This window comes from Abramis brama (genome assembly GCF_963993115.1).
Source record: "Abramis brama genome assembly, chromosome: 9".
In the NCBI taxonomy this organism is placed as follows: domain Eukaryota; kingdom Metazoa; phylum Chordata; class Actinopteri; order Cypriniformes; family Leuciscidae; genus Abramis; species Abramis brama.
In genome coordinates this window covers 32,057,571-32,079,868 of record NC_139971.1, presented here as the reverse complement: position 1 = coordinate 32,079,868, position 22,298 = coordinate 32,057,571, and the positions used below count along the sequence as shown (strand labels likewise).

Genomic DNA, 22,298 nt, shown 5'->3' with positions numbered 1-22,298 from the left:
GCGTTACACACCAGAAAGCATCAAGATATGTGGCGTTCACGTTTGCACGTCTTCCGGTCTGTATTTTCACAGCGATCTTGCGTATTTATGAATGAACGGCTCGTTTTAAAATCTTCCCGGTCGATTGACATTAGTTAAGACATCTGCTTTAAACACTACAATACTCATGATAACTTTCGTTAACTTTAGGCTACATTAAGTAAATCCACTTCAAAAGCTAATTACTCCTGGACAGCAATGCCATAGAAATATAGAGAGTGACCGCAAAGACAACAGTCTATGGCTGCGCCCTCGTTTCTCTGGTGCATAAGGTTACGAATTCGAGAGATCGAGTAAGCGAGTGTAGGCTACTGCATTTACAGGTCAGTCCTATAGGCCTATTCATAATAAAAAGTCCGCTGCGATATCTTGTCCTTTTAACAGTTTCGGCCTAAAACGTGCCCTGAAACGCTAGTCATTTGTCAGTTGAGTTGCGTCTTGCTTTCGATATAAAAGTCTTCTCTACTTGTCTGACAGACTCACTCATTAAGATAGTATTCCCGATAGCCAACAATACATTGTATGGGTCAAAATGATGGCGAAATAATGTAACTAATGTTACTGTTCACTGTTTTTTTTCCAGCGGAAGGAAGGCTTTTACTAATTTTACTTCATGAAAGTTGCATTGATACATATTTTTTGGCTTTAATATTTGTATTGTGTGGTAACCGCTATATAGTGCTGTATCGTGAATAATTAATAATAATAATAATAACAACAACAATAATAATAATAATACAATTTATTTAAACATTATTTAAGGAATAACGTTATGTTTTTTTTGTCCATGGTTTAATTTGGTAAATCTGTTTTGCAACACTTCCCCAAAAAATAAAGGGATAACAGTTTAAAATTTGCGAGTACATTTTAAATGAGCTGCTTTTTACTTTTACTTGAGTAGATTTTTAGACTGGTAATTTTACTTGTACTTAAGTAACATTTCATTGAAGTAGTAGTACTTTTACTTCAGTTGAATATTTTATTACTCTTTCCACCTCTGACTATAGCAGTATAGTCTTAAACAGTTTGTAGTTCCGCCAATAAGCGACTTTTAGCGACTTTAGTTCCAGACTTTAGTTGGCAGGTGTATTCCTTGCACATGTGCTCTGTGTCGCGTGGGCTGCATCTGAAAACGCATAGGCTACTTCCCTAAGCTATAGTAGGCGAAAAACAGTATGTGGCAAAAGAAGTAGGCCTATGTCCAAATTTACAGTACTCATAAAAGAGTAGGCAAAAAGTACCCGGATGACCTAATTCTTCCGACTAGATTCTGAAGTGCACATACGATGGACACTTTATCCCATGAGGCCACGGGAGAGGATTTATGAATGGCAGTGAAGCAATGGCTGCGTCTGAAATCGCATATTCTCTTGAGTAGCCTAGGTTATTTTGAATAGGCTATCAAATTTAGTAATTAGTAATTAGTGAATTACTACTTCACAACCGCTAAAAAAAGTATGTTCTATTTAGTATGACGCTAGCTGGTTGTGAAGTAAATACATATTCAAAATAAGAACCTACTCAAGAGAGTATAGCATATGCGATTTCGGACGCAGCCATGGCTACCAAAACCACGGACTTTGATAAAGACCCAGCTTTCCCTTAATTATTTAAACGGCGTGAGGAAAACGGTGTTCGGGTTTACATGAGTTTCAGAACACTGCTTTCTACAAAAAAAGAACAAGAAAAAAGTTTCGGCTCAATTGAATCTGTTCTCTAATCACTCATAAACAATCCAAGAGAGTCATGGCAGATTTTAGTAAATTACAACTTAATCGTGTTCCTCACACTCTCTCTACCATATGGCTTCAGAAGAATAGTGTGCATGAGTCATGCGGATTATACTTTTATGGTGATTGATTTTGCATATTTATGGAGACTTGATGCCTTCAGTCACTATTCATTATTATTTTCCTGCAGAAGAAAGTCAGGTTTGGAAGAACATGAGAGTGAGTAAATGATTTTTCATTTTTTGGTGAAAAAAAATTCCTTTAAAAGGCGAGAAGTGTTTAGCAGCTTGCAACATTAGGTCAAGGGTCATAGGCTAATTGATTCCAAGGGAGAATATATATGGCCTGTATACCCTGAATATCTAATTTCTTTTGCCATATGTTCTTAATTTTTTTATCTGATTTGTAATATATCATGAGTTTGCAGGCAAATGAAAAACAGTCCAACTTCACCCAATTAATTTTTAGCAGTCTAATAGACTGCAAAGTAATTCCTCACCAGGTTCATGGATATTGTAACAATTAACTTAGACATACTTCGTACAAAGCTCTGATTTTATTAAAAGCACAGACTAACCCAAATCTACTATAGCTTTAAAAGTATCATCAGTGATAGACTTTGCTGGAAAGCTGGGATACTACATTCTGATGGCCATTATAACAGCTCACTCGTCTTTATTGATAGACCCCACCCCAGATACCAGGCTTAAAATCACCTCAGGGTAGTTCGCCACCAACACAGAGCATGAAAAGATTAGCACAATCACACGCAAATAACCATGCAACAAGCTATAGGTGCAATAATTATACACCCACAAAGCATAGGGAGAAAGACATGCAGCCCAAGGCAGAAGGAAACTGAACCTGCAGGTTCACCAACACCCTGAGGCACACATGACCAAAACGTTATTTACCTTAGGCCAGGGTTCACCAATCTCGGTCCTGGAGGCCGCTGTCCTGCAGAGTTTAGCTCCAACACACCTGTTTGAAAGTTTCTAGTATGCCTAGTGAGACCTTGATTAGCTGGTTCAGGTGTGTTTAATTGGGGTTGGAGCTAAACTCTGCAGGACAGCGGCCCTCCAGGACCGAGATTGGTGAACCCTGCCTTAGGCAGCTGGACCCATAAAAACAGATGAATAAAGCTAAGGAATGCTTTAAGAGATGGGAATCAACAAGATGAAAAGAAACTGGCTATTGTAAAAATAAAAACCTGCACTCTTAACTGTCAATTCAATGCACTAATTATATCCCCTATCCCGTGTGAATTTTATAATGAGGAATTTTCCTATACAAATTCAAGCTCGAAGTTTTAAGTTTTAAATTATTTTAATTTGTGGGTTTTCCTCTGTACATTTTGTGATATGAACACGTTTAATCAGCAAAGAGTGTAATTAATGTTTCACATAGAATGTTGCGTTATTTAATAACCCTTCTCTGTTGATTTATGTTTTTAGGTTTGTCAACCTCATTCATCATTTGAACAGCCATTATCTCACCTACTCCCATCACAATCTTGTTAACATAAGTTTTAATTGATGGACATTCCTGATGATCCTCCCTCCTTAATTTCAGTCCCCTCAGAAAGCAAGAGGACTTCTGCCGCTAGTGTTTTTTTTGTCCTAGAACTCACTCCTAGCTCATAGTGTTTGTGTGTGTGTCTGCGTTTTTAGTACGGTTAGGCTGTTCCAGGGCTATTTTAGGGGCCATATCCTGTCTGCACAAATACTCTTGGTTGGTTGAGTTTATTATTGTGATTTTTTTTTATTTAGTGTACTGTTGCTGTATGGCAAAGTCACATTGCCTCATGACACATATTTGAGTTATAAACATGGCTCATCTCTAGGAACTGATATTTTTGGAAACATACATATGTGTCATGATTACTTAATGAAAAAAAGAAAAAGAAACTGGACACTGAGATCTAATAGGTCGGTGAACATTTTGTGTTCCCCTTTCTAAAAAGGAAAACGGCATTCTTTCATGCATGCATTTTTATTTAAAATCAATAGGCTAAAAGGTCATTCCTGTAAAGTCTAATGGCCAGTTCCATCGCCAGAAACGCAATGTTTAATTTTCTTCACAAAAAATGACACCCCCCAGTGGACATGCACATCATTACAGGCCTGATAAAATCTTGCAGCTTTTTTATCAGCAGGGGTGCAGCAAGCATTATAACTGAGGGGGGTGACATGCCTTTCATACGCTTCAGGTATGTCTTTCAACCATGCTGTCATTAAATGAGTTACACAAGACACTCAGATAACCTACAATTAACATACAAGACAACCTTAAACAGTAAATAAAATCAAACTTAGGTATTAATGACTAATATAAAATTAATATTAAGGGATAACAGAGTTTTCAAAGTGTTAGAAATAAAGGACAGAAGTTACATGATGTGTGTCATTTGTGGAACACAGTGTGTCTTTTGGCATAATGCATAATGACAGTTAGGATTTTGACAGCCTATTTTGACAAGTGAAAGCAGATGTGGCCCATCTAAAAACTTGCCTGTCTAACTGGTCTACATTACTGGATGATTCATAATTAGGGACTTCGTTATGAAACATTGACATACTGTAAGAACAGAAAGGAAAACAGTATAATTAGATGCGTCACAATGCTTCGATCAGGCAAAGGGAGTCTAATCAGTTTTTTTTTTTTTAAAGCACTTTTATTTAGTCCATCAACACCTCTTTAAATGTTTCTTTGTGTGTCACTCAGCATGTTCTGCACGATTATGTTGCTGTGACATGTTCAGTTGGTTATCAAGAACGTTATATATTCCAGAATCCCTTTTTAAACATTCAGCAATCAAGGTGTTATTATAAAAAGAAAAATCCATTAACAAAGCACTGGATCATTTAAATCCATTGGATGCATTGAGAACGCACCCGTGTTGTAATGAAAAAAACAAATATGGATTAAAGCTTTCAAACAAGCATGGCCATAACTCAAATGCTTTTAATATTTCACAAACATATACGTTGGCAGTCAGCCCAGCCTTGGTGAGAATGCGTTGGTCGTATCATGCACATTAACAGAGCTGTTTCTCTAATCTGTGTTTCCACACAGGACCACCAATGCAGCTTTACGTGACATAACCGTGTCCATCAAATCCGTACTGTGCTCTCTAGACACCATCAGCCTTTCTCTGCTGCTGTTTACACAGCCAGCTGTTAGACTAGGATGTTACATCCAGCAGTAGATTCAAACTCTGTTGACACATTAATGGAAACCGAAGAGAAATTACAACAGGAAATGTACTACACGTCCCCAGTGAGGAGGAGAATTAAAATGTTTACGGATGTGTTTGCACATCTATTGTTTATCATTACCAAGATCTCTGTCATGGGAGAGATGGTGTTCTAACGGTTCATTAGCACTAAATGATCAGACGTGATGCCATTTTGAACAATAAATGCATACATACTTTATAAAGCATATAGTTAAAGCAATTGTTCACCAAAAATGTTGTCATCATTTACTCACCCTCACAATGTTCTGTAGGACAAAAAAGAAGATATTTAAAAAAGAATATACAAATATTTAAAAAAGATATATGTAAAAAAAAGTGGAATGAGGGTGAGTAAATGATTTTTAATTTTTGTGTGAACTATCACTTTAAGACCCATATGTTTGCCTCCCTATGCAATGAGCTTTGATGCAGGCTTTATGGTGTGTTTATTTTTAAAGCGCCATTTGCTTACTGTGTGCTCAAGATTTGACAGGGAAACAAACCAGCCGGTCCTGTCTTCATTGCACAAGAAAATGTCACGTGTTTCAGCTGTTTTACATTACCCTCATGCCTGAGACTTGCACACAGAAGGCACTTTTGTCATCCATTCTAGCATTTACAAGAAGATTAATTGTCAAATGTGTTGAAATTGAACACTGTTTTGCAGCACTTAAACACACTTTTGAGTAAGTCTTACAAATATGCTTTCCCTCCTTCAGGTTGGTTGATGATGAGGTGAAAGACAAAGGTGAAATTGTACCATAAAGGTATAGTCTACTGAAAAAAGAAAAAAAAAAAGAAAGAGAAAATTCCATCATCATTTACTCAATGTGTTCCAAACATGCATGATGTTCTTCTGTGGAACAAAAAAGTCGATATTTTGAAGAATCCTGGTTTACTGAAAAGTTTTGGTTACCATTGACTTTTATTATGTGGGGGAAACAGAAAAAGAAAGTCATACGGGTTTGGGATGTCATAAGTGTGAGTAAATGACAACAGAAAGATTTTTGTTTGAACTGTCATTTTTTGGTGTACTATCCCTTTACATTGAGTAGTTTCCCCTAATTTTCCCACTTACATTTTTCATGAAAATAATGCACAAATGATTGTGTAAAATAAAGCAGTGGAAGGATCAAGAGTAGTGACCTCATACTCTACGTCTTTGGGGATTTAAGTGCTCTTCCTTCCTCTTCAAATAGTTCAAGACCTCTTCCTTGAACAGATGCAGATCTTTTCTTTCTCATTTTTATAAACACCACAATACCAACCAAAACAGCCAGTGCTAATAGGCCTCCAAGCCCTGCACACACAATATATTTTGTCTGGCTAGTCTCAGGTTTAGGTTCAGGTTCAGATTCAGATTCAGATTCAGATTCAGATTCAGATTCAGGTTCAGATTCAGACAGTCTACGAGTTGACTGAAATTTTAGATTGGTGACTTGCATAAAGAGACACATGTCCATGTATTCTTCCTCCATCACCAATGGATGGAGTTCCACCTCATCCTCTTCATAACCACCATCATCATTTAAGTCAGTATCCTTATCATCATAGCTCTCGTCATTATCTAGCAGCACCACGCACCAGTACGTCCCATTGTCCTCCATTTTTGGATCAGTAACGATGAGATTGGAATTTATCTGTGAGAACATTAACCGACCCTGTAGGTCTTTAGGTGGAGTTAAAGAAGGATCCCCCGAGTCCATTATTAGGATGTCCTGCTTACCAGTGTTTCGATACCACTGAACGCTAATGTACTCGACTTTATTGCTAATTGCTGGTAAAGACATGAAGTCACATTGGAGGAGCACATTCTTATCTCCTGCAGAAAATGAAATATGAGTTGACTCAAGCAAGGGGCACACACTCACAACATACTCTTCAACGAGAAATGTAGAGAAACATTTATAGCTCCCAGAATGTTCTGAGGTGAGAGAGTGAATTACTAGGGAATAGTCTTCTGAATTCATGCTTGTCGACACGGATATCTGATTCTCGGTTTTCCCTTTGAGGTGTAACGGTGCAGATGAGTTAACTTGTCCAAAAGGTGTTTTCCAGTGATTCTGTCTGAGGTGGTCTACTGAACATGTAAGGACTATGTTCTCCCCTACAGAACGATAAACACTCTTCATCTCAGGATCTTCTGGTAGTCCTATGGTTTGGAAACTCCTGCATTGCTCTCTCTCCATGACCAGGCAGAAAAAACGAGGTCTGTCCTCAATCAACTCATCTGAAACATGTAAAGATGAGCCTTTGTCATGCACCTGGATAAGGCTTTTAAACTCAGCTTGTAATGGCTCCAAAGAAATCTGAGTATCCATTAACAAAGAAATGTTGTGCACATCTCTGTACCATTTTACTGTACCGTGTTTTGTGGAACCCATATTACATACCAGATCTGCACCTGTTCCAGCTGTCAGTAAAATTTCCTGTGAGCCGAACTCCTCGTTGCACACGTAGAGATAGTGTTTACGATAATTTTCCATAGTGTTACCGCTCCAACACTCTCTGATGTAGGTTCCAGAGTCGGAGAACTGAAGATTTGTGATCTTCAGACCAAGCAGCCCTTCATATTCATTGGTGGTATTGATCCGACCCTTAAAGGCATCAGGTGGTGAAATTAAGGGTTTTGTGTACTGACCCAATAGCTCCCTTTTTCCAGCAGTCAGTCTGTACACAGCAATGTCATCACCAAAGCAAAAACCCATCTCCAGAACCCCACCAAGCTTTTTAAAAATGGGCTCTGGGTCTTCTTCGGCGAGAGTACTCGCCAACAGCAGAGCAAGAAGTATCACAATGTTCCTCGTTTGGATCATCCTGTTCTACTTTGTCCATCCGTGAGAGTGCTTTCTGCCTGTTGCCTTCCACATACTCAGAAATCTGAGTAACCTGTTTCTAAAGTTTGGCATTAAGATCCACCCACATTGGGATGTTATCTTTCTTAGGAGTTTTTTTTCCCTTCTTTCGTTTCTCAGGTGCAGGTTTTCTTGCTTTGCTTTCCTCATACTCCCTTATAACCCAGAGCACATGGTTATCATTTATCTTTCCATTCAAGGTTCGTCTTTTAATCTTGTGTGCAGTTGTTGAGGGTTTTATCTCATGAATCAAGAAAATTTGAAGCATAGCATTGACAAACTAGTTTGCTTTCTCTCTCTTTAGACTATATCTTGTGTATGTCTTTGAGTATTTATTCCAAGAAAAACTACAAGGCACTCCAACCACATTACTAATGAAGCATAACTGAGAAAATGCTCTGTGTTAAAAAATAAATAAAGCAATTCAGTCTATTAGATCATTCTCAGTGGAAACTGAACATATGCTTTTCAGATCACAGCTTCAGTCAACCATTTCAGCAATGTTCTGCAATAACCTGATTGTTTGCATACAAGGAAAAACATTCACGAGTGTAGATCTTGTACTTACAACATATTGCAACATACACATATCTGGCAGAGTGATTAAATCAGTAAATAAAGTGTACTGCCATGTCTAATTGATTGTTTTATTATTAATCACTCAAGTCAAGTTTTAAGTTGGGTTTTTTTTGGAACTTAGTCATCATGACTTTAAAGTCACAATGGATTTTTTTTTTTACTGCAGTATTTATTATAAATGATGTATCCCATCATCATATCATTTTTTTTTAAATTCAGGTACCTTCATAATCTTTAATCAAAATAACTTCCCCTCACTCTTGCTGCTCATCTCTTCTAATTTTTTCTCTGATGAGTGTTTACTGGCTTGAGGGCGGGACAACCTGTCACTCATGACCTTATGTGTGACCAGTATGCCCCCAAAATTATGTTTGAAAAATGTCTAATATGGTTTCTCAAAAACGTTTCTTTTTGAGAGACAGAGAATTAAACGTGAGAAAAATTAGTAATTGCCTATCCTTCAAAACACTGAAAATCATTTGTCTTAACCTGTGCCTTGTGCAGTTAGGCCTACCTGTAGTCTGTGGGGGCCGTGTGAACGCAAGCTCTTTGCTAGTCGCCAGATTGTAGAGACTTCAAGGGTGGGCTGAGTGAACAGTTTGAGTAGGCAGGCATGATCCAGCATTGTGATTAAGCTCCAACTGTGACTCACTCTCCACTGCCTTTCAAACAAATTGCTTTCTGTGCTGATTATAGAACTCAGTCTCTGATGCCATTTTAAGCAACGTTTCCATTTCGAAAACACACAGTCCCTTAAAGGATGTTGTTAAAAATATATCAGAATTAGGCTCTCTATTTGCTTGAAATAGTTTGGCTGCCATTCATAAATGTTCAAATTATATTAGTACCAGTTTTGACTATTTTGTAGTTTAGGTGAATGGGCAATTCGTATTTCTTTCCGCTGTGCAATCTATAAATCAAAATTTTCTCCCGCACTGAGGGTGGCGCTGTTGTGCTCAGACCGTAAGGCCGTCACACTGACTCACTCACAACAAGAACAAGAGGTGCTCCTATCTTACTCATAGATCTTACTGAGGAAGATGTGAGCGCTGTCACTACAGTACAGAGGTAATAATGATCAGTCTAATTTACTGTATGAGCACGTTTCAGATGTGATATTACTGCGACTAATACATGCAAGCCGTATTAGACTGTGGAGTTGGTTTCTTTATTTCAATGTCACGACTTCTGTTTTGTAACAGAACACCCCCTTCCCCCTCATGTCCTGTTCAGTTTGACTTGTTTGTGTTTGATAAGTGTAATAATAATCACACTTATATGATTATAATCACACAATAATTATAATAATAACAAAATTGCATGTCTTACCTTTTTCATTCCTTTACTATATATATTCTCTCTCTCTACTCACATTTAGTTACCTTGTTTTTTAATGTTTATAAAATGCTCACCAATGATGCATTTATTTTTATTAAAAAAACAGTAATATTTTGAAATATTATTGCAATGAAAAATAACTGTTTTCTAATTTAAACTATTTTTTAAAATGTAAATTATTCCTGTGATGGCAAAGCTGAATTTTCAGCATCATTACTCCAGTCTTCAGTGTCACATGATCCTTCAGAAATCATTCTAATACGATGATTTTGGTTCTCAAGAGAAATTTTTATTATTGTTATTATTATCAGTGTTGAAAACAGTTGTTGCTGCTTCATAATTTTGTGGAAACTGATACACAACCATTTAAAAGTAAAAACAACAACAACAATATTGTATTCATCAAGGACACATTAAATTGATCACTAATGCTACAAAAAAAAATCTATATTTCAAATAAATGCAGCCTTGTTGGGCACAAGAGACTTTTGTTTCAAATATTTGATGGAATGTATGTATTGGTATGTACGAAGGAAAATCTTGACATATAAAAATGTCTCGTAGACTGCAAATATTTTTCATGTTGGACATTTCAAGTATGCTATTCTCAGTCATTTTAGAATACATTTCATTGAACAAAAGTGCCCCTTAGTACAAGTTGAGTCATTGATATTCTCTACTGTTTCCCTAGAAGCCAATGACTCTAAATGTTTTATGCGAATATCTTCTAAAAGATATACAAAATAAGAATATCTTATTTTGTCAAGTTTCTTTCTGTACACCAGCACATAGATTGCATAAAAAACCTCACACAATTTTAAAAGGTTTCTTTAAAGGCCTGAAAGACCCTAAACAGAATATGAGGGTTAATTAATAGTTTTGTCTCTTTCAAATTCAAAAGCTATTGGGATGCCCTGGTCCCTCAATGTATTTAGTGTTTTTCTTTTAAATCTCAAGAAAAATATGTCTTGATCTCATTATAAAGGAACCATCTAACTGTATAACTTTTTCTGTTTGCATATCTAACAATGGTGTTGTGTAACTTCCCAGTTTTCTCCAAAGCTAATATCTAGTTATCATAAGTAAATTATCTTACAGAGGTGTTGTTATAAAAACCCTTGGCTCTTTTGTAATATTAGCATTTTGCGGGTGTTACCAGATAGAAAGCTAGTTAATATCAGCTGGCAATAATTAAATGAGTACCAGGGCATGTGTATCAAGTGCATCTTCAAAAATAACATCCTATGGGTAGATGGTTCGTAGTGTCTGAATTCTGTTCATTAAACTCCAAAGATTGTGCATATGACATCAGCTTTGCATAAGTACATATGAATGAGGAAGTGTTTTATTCAAATAGTTTGAGACATTCTGAAATGTTTTTCCAATTATTTCAGGCATGTCACTCAATTACCCAACGGTCCCACCCACAGATGTTTAGATTGTGCAAACATGTTGCGATTAGTCACGACATCACTGTCTCTCTACTGCCAGCGGGCTCAACTAACAACTTCACTCCTCACAAGGCCCAACTCCTCGATCGTTCATGAAGAGAACCTGCTTACCGTAGACGCCTTATACGACTTGTCCGTAGACATCAGTAAAGTCCGGAAGGTGAAGGGTTGGGTGTTGCGGCAGAGCCCCGTATACGTGAGCGAGGCTGCCGCCCTGCTGAGGGACATGGGGGCTAGCGGGCCTGTCATCGCCCGTGTTTTGGAGCTCCATCCTGAGGCCATCCTCTGCAAACCTGAGCAAATGGAGGCTCAGAAAAAGCTGTGGATGTCTGTGTGCGCCAGCCAGAAGGATCTGGTCGGAATCATTGAAAAATTCCCTGCCTCGTTTTTCTCCTCGTCCTCTGATCACGACAACCAGAAGGCCAACATTGTGTATTTCCAAACGCTGCATCTTAACAAGCGCATCATTAGCAAACTCATGGCCAGCGCCCCTCAGAGCTTCAGCCGACCCATGAAGCAAAACGAGGAGATGATCCAGACCCTGCAGAAGACCTATTTGGACTTGGGTGGGAGGGAGGACAATCTGAAGATCTGGTTGCAGAAGCTGCTTACTCAGAATCCCTACGTGCTTCTGAAGCCCCCCGAGGTCCTGCGCGAAAACTTAACGTTCTTGCGCGACAGGGGCTTCACCAGCAATGAGCTCTTGCGACTGCTTTCCAAACTGAGGGGTTTTGTTACTGAGCTGAACCCTGAAAGCATGAGACTCACCCTCAGCTACTCACAGGAGACCCTGGAATGCACAGAAGCAGAGTTTAGGGAGGTCGTACTTCAGTGTCCGGCCTTGTTATACTATTCTGTGCCTATACTAGCTGATCGCTTCAATGGACTCCTCACCGCTGGAGTAAGTATGGAGCAGATCATGGAGACTCCCACAGTGATAGAACTGACAACGCAGATAGTTCAATATCGCATTCAGAAACTGCACTCTTTTGGTTATGATGTACGCACTGGCAGCCTTGAAGTCCTCAACGGCACCAAAAAGGACTTCGAGATGAGCTACGGGAAACTGCGTCTCAGGCGAGAGAGGCCACTGTTTAATCCAGTAGCTCCACTGCGAACCGAAGATTAAATACGGAAGCCCGTTTCCACCACAGAATTAAAAAAAATAAAAAGGTAATTGTGACTTTTAATCTCAATTCTGACTTCATTTCACTCAATTCCAAGTTTTTAACACAATTCTGACTTTTTCTTGCAATTCCAAGTTTATCTCTCATAATTGTTTTCTAGTTAAAGGGTTAGTTCACCCAAAAATGAAAATTCTGTCAGTAATTACTCACCCTCATGTTGTTCCAACCCCATAAGACCTTCGTTCATCTTCGGAACACAAATTAAGATATTTTTTATTAAATCTGAGAGCTGGCTCACTCCTCCATAGACTTCTAAAGACGTTATAACTTGCTGGCCCAGAAAATGTATTAAAGACATTGTTAATATAGTCCAAGTGACTACAGTGGCTCAATCTTAAGTTTATAAAGCGACGAGAATACTTTTTGTGCGCAAAAAAACCCCAAAATAACGACTTTATTCCACTATTCCTTTCCTTCTCTCTGGGCCTCGAGTCTATAAACTTATAAACTTAAGATTGAGCCACTGTAGTCACTTGGACTATATTAACGATGTCTTTAATGCATTTTCTGGGCCAGCAAGTTATAACGTCTTTAGAAGCCTATGGAGGAGTGATCCAGCTCTCAGATTTAATCAAAAATATCTTAATTTGTGTTCCGAAGATGAACGAAGGTCTTACGGGGTTGGAACAACATGAGGGTGAGTAATTACTGACAGAATTTTCATTTTTGGGTGAACTAACCCTTTAATATTGCTCAATTCTGACTCTTTGCTCAGAATTGCGACAAATAAAGTCAGAATTGTGTTTTTTAATTGTGAAAAAAATCCTAATTGCAAGTTTTAAACACATAATTCTGACTTAATTTGCTAGAATTCCAAGCAAAAAGTCAGAATTGTGATGTATAAACTTTATTTCTCATAATTGTTTTCTAGTTAATATCCCTCAATTCTGACTTTTTGCTCGGAATTTGCAATTACGAGTTTATATTTAGCAATTTTGAGCTAACATCTGGCAAGCCCGACTTATCTCGAAATTCAGACTTTCTTCTTCAGAATTGCAAGTTTTTTACACACAATTTTGACTTTATTTCTCACAATTTTTTTCAATCAGAAAAAAGTCTGAATTGTGAGATGAAAAGTCACAATGACCTTTTTTAGTTTTTATTTCATGGCTGAAACAGGCTTCCGTGATTAAGATTGTAAGTGCTAAATCTAATACTAACTGTGGTTTCCTTTGTTTTCTGTATGAATACATTTATTTATTTATATGAAAAGGATAAATGATTGAAGATTCTGTTTATGTTGTGGAAGTGATTCTTTCCAAATAAATGTCAACCCATATTGTGCTCAAAGAAAATGTAATTTCTCGACTTTACTACATTGTAAATGTACATTTTGCCATTGCGAGTCATTAGTTGTACTGTCATATACAGACATGATATGCCAAGAAATTTATGTCGCTTTTGAAATTCCTCATCAGATTCTCTAATAATGAACAATATAAAATACCTCTCGGAGGTATGCATTATGCAGATAAATATTCAGATCAATGAATGTTTACCCGTATGCTGCCAAATCTCATTTGCAAGCATTTCCCAATATTTTGGCCTCTGGGCTGCATTTTGAGATAATTTTGTGCGTTTTAATGATTAGGCTAAAGACTTTACTGGAATCTATAATGAAGTTTCATTACATATTGCCTTGTGGCATCTGCTGTTTACACGGTGGACTTTATGATTTCTTTAATGGTGAGCTATTAAAATTCTCACAAGCTTCTCATAGCCTCTGTGAAATCAAAATAAGGATGTTTTTGAGCTTGATTAGAGCTGATATTAAAATTAATTTATGCATGACATTTTTGGGCAGGTTTCATTCGTATTTATCGCCATTCTGATGTTTCCACATCTCCAGATTTTCTGCCTCTCTCTTTTGTTCTCCATTCTTTGTCCACTCCTAGTGTACGGCGCCGACCGGATGGCTGCTTTATCCTGCAAATGACACTTTGAGTTATACCCGAACACATAGGAGGTTAATAAGCGAGGGTATAAATAGCTCTTTTTCATTTGAAATGTGACAGTGGGTATTATTAGCAAATGTTACACATTGATTTTATGGGGCATAACTCAGGGAAATTATGAAAATAGATGACACATGCAATTAAAGTCTATAATTTCCTGCCCTGGACTTTGCATGCTGGAATATTAAGGTGGTAAATATTACATGCTGAGGTCATGCTGAAGCGTGCCGCTGTCCTCTGTGCAATCTCTCCTAATCAGAGTGGTGTCCAGAAAAATGTGCTTTTTGTAATCCTGAGATCATTTTTACAGATGTCAATGTGAACATTGTGGATTAAAAAATTTAAACAAATTGATTTATTAATATTTATTATGTTTCTCCTAAATTGGTATGACATTGTAGCCATTTTGGATTTATTTAAGCTCTATTCGCCTTTTATTTTAGGGTGAGAACATTTTTACTCCAATATAAAGTGTCAATTTAACATTAAAATATAAAAAATATACAGTGGGGTCCACAAATGATTGCATTTACATACATGCATGCATACAGAGATTTACTATTTATATGTATTATATATAACTACCGACAACTTTTCTTCCAAATTTAAAATATTGTCATTTAGAGCATTTCTTTGCAGAAAATGACAACTGGTCAAAATAACAAAAAGGATGCCATGTTTTCAGACCTCAAATAATGCAAAGAAAAACAAGTTTATATTAATGTTAAACAACACAATACTAATGTTTTAACTTGGGACGAGTTCAGAAATCAATATTTGGTGGAATAACCCTGATTTCCAATCACAGATTTCACGCGTCTTGGCATGCTTCTCTACACTTTAAAATATTATTTTCATGATTTGTTATCAAAACTTTTTTTTCTTTTGTCAAATCAACTTAGATAATTAATATGGTTCAGATAACATAATATTTTGAGTTTCTGTTGATTAAACCAATCTCCATAGTATTACCTAAAAAAATTTATTTCAATGAACTCCAAATTTTAAGGCAACCAGGTAACTTACTTTTTTTTTTTTTAAAGGTAAACCAACTATATATATATATATATATATATATATATATATATATATATATATATATATATATATATATATATATATATATATACAGTGAGGAAAATAAGTATTTGAACACCCTGCTATTTTGCAAGTTCTCCCACTTAGAAATCATGGAGGGGTCTGAAATTGTCATCGTAGGTGCATGTCCACTGTGAGAGACATAATCTAAAAAAAAAAAAAATCACAATGTATGATTTTTTAACTATTTATTTGTATGATACAGCTGCAAATACCTGAGAAAATCAATGTTAATATTTGGTACAGTAGCCTTTGTTTGCAATTACAGAGGTCAAACGTTTCCTGTAGTTTTTCACCAGGTTTGCACACACTGCAGGAGGGATTTTGGCCCACTCCTCCACACAGATCTTCTCTAGATCAGTCAGGTTTCTGGCCTGTCGCTGAGAAACACGGAGTTTGAGCTCCCTCCAAAGATTCTCTATTGGGTTTAGGTCTGGAGACTGGCTAGGCCACGCCAGAACCTTGATATGCTTCTTACAGAGCCACTCCTTGGTTATCCTGGCTGTGTGCTTCGGGTCATTGTCATGTTGGAAGACTCAGCCTCGACCCATCTTCAATGCTCTAACTGAGGGAAGGAGGTTGTTCCCCAAAATCTCGCAATACATGGCCCCGGTCATCCTCTCCTTAATACAGTGCAGTCGCCCTGTCCCATGTGCAGAAAAACACCCCCAAAGAATGATGCTACCACCCCCATGCTTCACAGTAGGGATGGTGTTCTTGGGATGGTACTCACCATTCTTCTTCCTCCAAACACGTTTAGTGGAATTATGACCAAAAAGTTCTATTTTGGTCTCATCTGACCACATGACTTTCTCCCATGACTCCTCTGGATCATCCAAATGGTCATTGGCAAACTTAAGACGGGCCTTGACATGTGCTGGTTTAAGCAGGGGAACCTTCCGTGCCATGTATGATTTCAAACCATGACGTCTTAGTGTATTACCAACAGTAACCTTGGAAACGGTGGTCCCAGCTCTTTTCAGGTCATTGACCAGCTCCTCCCGTGTAGTTCTGGGCTGATTTCTCACCTTTCTTAGGATCATTGAGACCCCACGAGGTGAGATCTTGCATGGAGCCCCAGTCCGAGGGAGATTGAGTCATGTTTAGCTTCTTCCATTTTCTAATGATTGCTCCAACAGTGGACCTTTTTTCACCAAGCTGCCTGGCAATTTACCCGTAGCCCTTTCCAGCCTTGTGGAGGTCTACAATTTTGTCTCTAGTGTCTTTGGACAGCTCTTTGGTCTTGGCCATGTTAGTAGTTGGATTCTTACTGATTGTATGGGGTGGACAGGTGTCTTTATGCAGCTAACGACCTCAAACAGGTGCATCTAATTTAAGATAATAAATGGAGTGGAGGTGGACATTTTAAAGGCAGACTAACAGGTCTTTGAGGGTCAGAATTCTAGCTGATAGACAGGTGTTCAAATACTTATTTGCAGCTGTATCATACAAATAAATAGTTAAAAAATCATATATTGTGATTTCTGGATTTTTTTTTTTTAGATTATGTCTCTCACAGTGGACATGCACCTACGATGTCAATTTCAGACCCCTCCATGATTTCCAAGTGGGAGAACTTGCAAAATAGCAGGGTGTTCAAATACTTATTTTCCTCACTGTATATATATATATTTTTTTACAGTCTAACAGCCTTTCATGTTGCTGTTGGGTGACTTTATGCCACTCCTAATGCATCAATTCAAGCAGCTTGGCTTTGTTTGATGGCCTTCTATCTGATCGCATGATAATGTTCCCGCAGGACAATGCCACACACAGCCAGGCCAATAAAGGTGTGGATGGAGGACCATCAGATCAAGACCCTGTCATGCCAAATCTCCAGACCTGAACCCCACTGAAAAACCTTTTTTGTTCCTAGCTGCCGGCTCCATCTAGTGGGGAAAGTCTTTCTCTGTCAATGTACTCTGGACATACATTTATTCCAATATATATAAAAATAATATCCCATTATTTGTGGTCATTAAGTTGTTGCACACTTAAAATTTTCATTTGGTTTAGAAATTAACTTTAATATAGCACCAAAGATTAATTTCACAAAAAACAAGTCTAAGTTAAATACACATAACTGAGACCTGCAGTAAGGCACTGAGTTCGCACAGCAGATGGTATGTAGGCTATACATAAACCATATATGACTCCTACTGTGTCCCATCCTTTGATTCACGTGTCACCATGGTGACAGTGAGATGAGTAACAGTGGATCTGGTGAGTGGTCAAACTGTTGCATGTGTAATTGTGAGGGAAGTGCTTCTCATCACTGGCAGCATTGTCTGAGTCCATCTGCTGTTTCAGATCATGTGTGGAGTGATTTCTTATGTAATAACTGAGCAAAAAAACACAAATATTAGGAAAATGATGTTCATAGGGTTTATATGAAGAACTAGCTGCTTTGAAATGGTTATTTGGACGGTGAAGTACCGTGTTTTTCTGTGCAATAGTGCAGGTCTGACATCAGAACCCAGAAGTCTAATTCGCTGCTGGTTCCTTCAAGATTTTCCTGTGGGGTTTATCAATTATCAGCCTGTGGTAAATATAACTTTACGATACTTTGACTTTTTGTTCTACAACGTACACAGCACACATTCACACCCAAAACGGTCTAATCTAGTTACTTATTAAAGGGTTAATTCACCCAAAAATGAAAAATTCTGTCATAAATGAATCTTCGGAACACAAAAGATCTTTTTGAAGAAATCTGAGAGCTGTCTGTCTCTCTACTGACAGCTACGCAACTAACTCTTTGATGCTTCAAAACGTTTTTAAAACTAATCCATATCAATTGAGCAGTTTAGTCCAAATTTTCTCAATAATTTAATTTAATTTACGCATTTATTTACTTATAAACATTGATCAACGAACATTAGCAGAAGCTCAACCAAACCTGCTTTGACGCACGAGAACAAACCTCATTGGTTCTTACAGAAGCTCAAAAGTGCTGCGTAACACGAGAATGAACCTCATTGGTTTTCGCATGTCAAGCAAACATGCTTGAGCTTGTTTAGCACAACTGATGTGCGAGTTGAACGTTTATGTGAATACAAGCCTAAATTCAATCTGTACATCATTTAAAGCAATCGTTTCTCTTCAGATTTGGACTAAACCGCTCAATTCATAGGGATTCGTTTTACGATCTCTTTATGAACTTTTCAAAGCGTCACAGTTTCAGTTGTGTAGCTGTCTATAGAGGGACAGAAATCTCAGATTTCATCAAAAAGATCTTAATTTGTGTTCTGAAGATGAACGAAAGTCTTGGAACAACATGAGGGTGAGTAATTAATGACAATTTTAATTTGTGGGTGAACTATCCCTTTAACGTACGTTTTCAAAACTGAACATACCTGTAACTGCATTTTTGTTCAACCGCAATGGGTGTGTGCAGTTCATGTTGTAGAACAAAACATCAAAGTATCGTCAAGTTATGTTTACCAAAGGCTTTATTTTACACATAAAAAAACAAAAAAACATTATAAAACCCCAGAGGAAAATCTCGAAGGAACCAGTGGCGAATTAGACTTCAGGGTTCTGACATCATACCTGCACCACTCTATATTGTTAGATTCTATAAAGCTGACATAACTGTATTAAAACCAATAAAATGCTGTAAAATACGGTTTCATACTAAGTAAACATCTAGCAACAACAACAAATCAAGCATCACGTTTGACAGTCTTGATTCCAGTCCTCAGCTTCGGTTTTAAGCTTCTTTCTTGAAGACTTGAAATTGAAATTTAATATCATTTTCTTCATGAATTTCATCTGGTACTCCGGGAAAGCTAATATAAAGAAAATATACAAAGACAAATCAAGGTTATATAGTAACTACAACTGAAACGAGAAGCATAAAAAATACATTTTCATCACTGAAAATTAAATAAACTTTAACTCAAATAAAGTAAAATATAAAAAACTTATTGTAGTATCTCAATGAGGTAAGTATTATTATTGAAACACAAATAATAAATCAGAGGATTATCCTACCACTTTTGTTTTCTGAAAACGTTGCGGTCAAACTTTGGGAAAAACACATCACAGTCAAAGTCGGCCATGATGTTGGTGAGATAGATGAGATCACACCATGGATGCTCAAGACTTTCCTAAATAGCACAGTTACAAATATAAACTAAATCACTGTATTAATTAACATTTGCAAATGTAAACATTGCATAAATCAGGCTTCTCACCTTATACACTTCTGGGCCCCCTAAAACCCAGATGGTCTCCACAATGTGACATAAAGGAGGCTCAGAAACCAGGCGGATTACTGACTCAAAATCCTTACACAGATAGTGGGCACGTGGAGGATCTGCACTGAAGTGATGCAAAATAATCAAACGAACTTGACGTACAGTAAATAAACACAGAAATCATAGTATACAGTACTTTTCAAAGGTTTGGGGGTCAGTCGATTTTTTTAAAGAAGAAAAAAAAAACGCACCAAGGCTGCATTTAAAATACAGTAAAAACTGTAATATTGTGAAATATTATTACAATTTAAAATAACTTTTTTTTTATTATTTTAAAATATTTCAAAATGTAATTATTCCTGTGATCTTACCGACCCCAAACTTTTAAACAGAAGTGTAGATGCATAAAATTGTTTAGAAATGAATATGCTTACTTCAGCTTCCGGCTCAATACTAAATTGATGCAATTGGCCAAAGGAAAGACTGTCTCAGGACAGGAGAACCAGGAGACTCTGCCCCAGACAACCAGGTTCTTCTTCCCTGAGGTGCACCAAAATAAAATTCTTTCATTTATTTTTTCTTCATACTATAAGAATTAAGATCACTGTGCCAATTAGAATATAAATCAAACCAAACATTAAATGAACCTTACCAGGTGCAGACACAGCTGTAATTGTATCCAGAAAGAACTGAAATTCTTTTCTGTGAACAACATGAGCACATTAGACATATTGTATGCCATTTGGATATATTAATACAACTTTGATAACTGCATAATGTGCAAAATGCAATTTGAACTGCATGACAAATATCTTTGATGCGTTTATAGCTTTCAAAGAAGAAGGGCTGTGTGCCTAAATCAGAGTTGAGCCAAGGTTATCCTGCATGCACTGATTTTATTTAATATTTATGGCTGAACAGGCTTATACCAACATAATATTCTATACCAGAAAGAATTTAAAAAAAAATACCAATTGGTTACAACAACCACTATACTATCTGTCTGCATGATGTTATCTCTTATCTGGAATGGGCGGGCATTGAGGGGCTCAAAGTTTCCACCTCTCTAATTCAAAAACCTGCTGACAAAGTTCAAAGGCATGACCACGAATAGGACACTGAATAGGACACTATAGGGCCTCAAAATCAATATTTTTATACAGTCCAGAATAAGGTCAAGATCTCTCTGACAGACACAGGTAATGATTGATGTTTTTAAAATCCATGCTAGGCTTGTTTTATGTTCTAAAACAATTTATATAGCTAATATATCTAATTTGTTTCACAACATATGTCATAAACCACGCTAGACTTGCATGTGTTTCGACTGTTTTTACTAAACTCTTCCTTGAACGTACATGCACATACATAATGACCACCGAGAAAGCTTGTTACTAACTCAAATACTATAACGTTACATCATAACATACATGAGATTTTTGTGCCTCTAAAAAAGTAAAGAGACAGCGAAGTGTAGGCTACATCGAATGTTCGGTCAAATATTCGTCAGACGTCGCGTCGTTTATGAATTCATCTGTTTATTCAGTCATGTCTTATATAATTTACCAAATACAGGTATTCCAACGGGATAAAATTACTGAATGATTTGGGTATCTCTTACGGAAGGCTCCAGGGAAGCTGTCCGTTCTTTCCTATGCCCATGTTCCTGCAGGCAGCCGCGATGAGCCGGATTGGTTTGCACATCTCCTCCCCTTCGATGTTCATCTTCATCATTTACGACTTTCACTAAAGCTTATCTGGTTTCTTTCTGTTACAAACTACCGTCGTCCATTGGGCTTTGTTTTCATCCCTGTCGACCTCAGACCCAGTTAGATTATGGGGCTTTTAAATATCTGTTTGGTTCACCATGTGATATCCAATGGGAGTGGCTGGATATGGTTAAAGAACCAGAAAAGTAAGAAAAAAAAAAAAATAATAATTAATAGGCTACTTGATTATTTGCTAATATTCGAATTCTTTCTTTTTTCGTGCTGCCTACAGCTCTAAAAAAGGAACATATTATATCAACGTCACCTTTATCAACAACACAAAGAGCCTTAAATTGTCTTATAGCATGTTTTGATGATTCAGATTATTTTATTTAATGCCATGTCAGCACTCAAAGCTATTTTCATGGCAAAAATACAATTACAAAAATACAAATATCATATAAATACAATAAAAATCAATAAAAATGAAATAAACACAGCAAGTCATATTATATAAGATTTTTTAAATTAACACATGATAAAAAATCCAAAACCTTTTCAGGCATAATCTCATTAAATATGTCCTTAAGTGAAGTAACTTCATAAAAGAGCATTCTGCTTGTAATAAGTCCAGGACAATCCAATAAAATATGTTTAACAGATAAGGGAATTTTACAAAACATGCATAGAGTTGGATCTTCACCCTTAAGCAAAAAAGCATGGGTCAAACTTGTGTGACCCATACGACATCTAGTGTAGACAACTTGATCAAGTCTAGTTTTAAAATTGATAAAAAGTCTGTTTGTAATTTCCGGATTAGTTCCATACAATTTATTATTCTTGTACATATTCCACTCTTCTTGCCACTTATTTAAAATATATCGATTAATAATCGGTCTCATATCTGAAGGAGGAAT

At 37.0% G+C, this 22,298-nt stretch overlaps 3 protein-coding genes across 5 annotated transcripts; 1 reads left to right on the top strand and 2 right to left on the bottom strand.

The window, feature by feature from the left end:
• Positions 1 to 3,754: 3,754 nt before the first annotated feature.
• Positions 3,755 to 7,889, bottom strand: LOC311089980 (uncharacterized protein). 2 transcript variants are annotated; one of them, XM_084125047.1, is made up of 2 exons: positions 7,401 to 7,889; positions 3,755 to 7,237 (listed from the first exon to the last, which is right to left on the bottom strand). In XM_084125047.1, the coding sequence occupies exons 1-2, from the start codon at positions 7,821 to 7,823 to the stop codon at positions 7,229 to 7,231; spliced, it is 432 nt and encodes a 143-aa protein (XP_083981173.1). In that variant the 5' UTR covers positions 7,824 to 7,889; the 3' UTR covers positions 3,755 to 7,228. The 2 variants fall into 2 exon arrangements, with proteins under 2 accessions (XP_083981173.1, XP_083981172.1); XM_084125046.1 differs by having other exon boundaries at positions 3,755 to 5,256; positions 5,833 to 7,887.
• Positions 7,890 to 9,421: 1,532 nt separating this feature from the next.
• Positions 9,422 to 13,651, top strand: mterf2 (mitochondrial transcription termination factor 2). Its single transcript, XM_084125061.1, has 2 exons — positions 9,422 to 9,509; positions 11,174 to 13,651. The coding sequence occupies exon 2, from the start codon at positions 11,229 to 11,231 to the stop codon at positions 12,357 to 12,359; it is 1,131 nt and encodes a 376-aa protein (XP_083981187.1). The 5' UTR covers positions 9,422 to 9,509; positions 11,174 to 11,228; the 3' UTR covers positions 12,360 to 13,651.
• Positions 13,652 to 17,448: 3,797 nt separating this feature from the next.
• On the bottom strand, positions 17,449 to 21,684 carry LOC311089991 (dihydrofolate reductase). 2 transcript variants are annotated; one of them, XM_084125070.1, is made up of 7 exons: positions 21,294 to 21,684; positions 20,325 to 20,374; positions 20,107 to 20,212; positions 19,670 to 19,796; positions 19,467 to 19,582; positions 19,147 to 19,261; positions 17,485 to 17,811 (listed from the first exon to the last, which is right to left on the bottom strand). In XM_084125070.1, exons 1-6 carry the CDS (start codon positions 21,404 to 21,406, stop codon positions 19,183 to 19,185), a joined length of 591 nt encoding a protein of 196 aa, XP_083981196.1. In that variant the 5' UTR covers positions 21,407 to 21,684; the 3' UTR covers positions 17,485 to 17,811; positions 19,147 to 19,182. The 2 variants fall into 2 exon arrangements, with proteins under 2 accessions (XP_083981195.1, XP_083981196.1); XM_084125069.1 differs by having other exon boundaries at positions 17,449 to 19,261; positions 21,294 to 21,681.
• Positions 21,685 to 22,298: the final 614 nt, after the last annotated feature.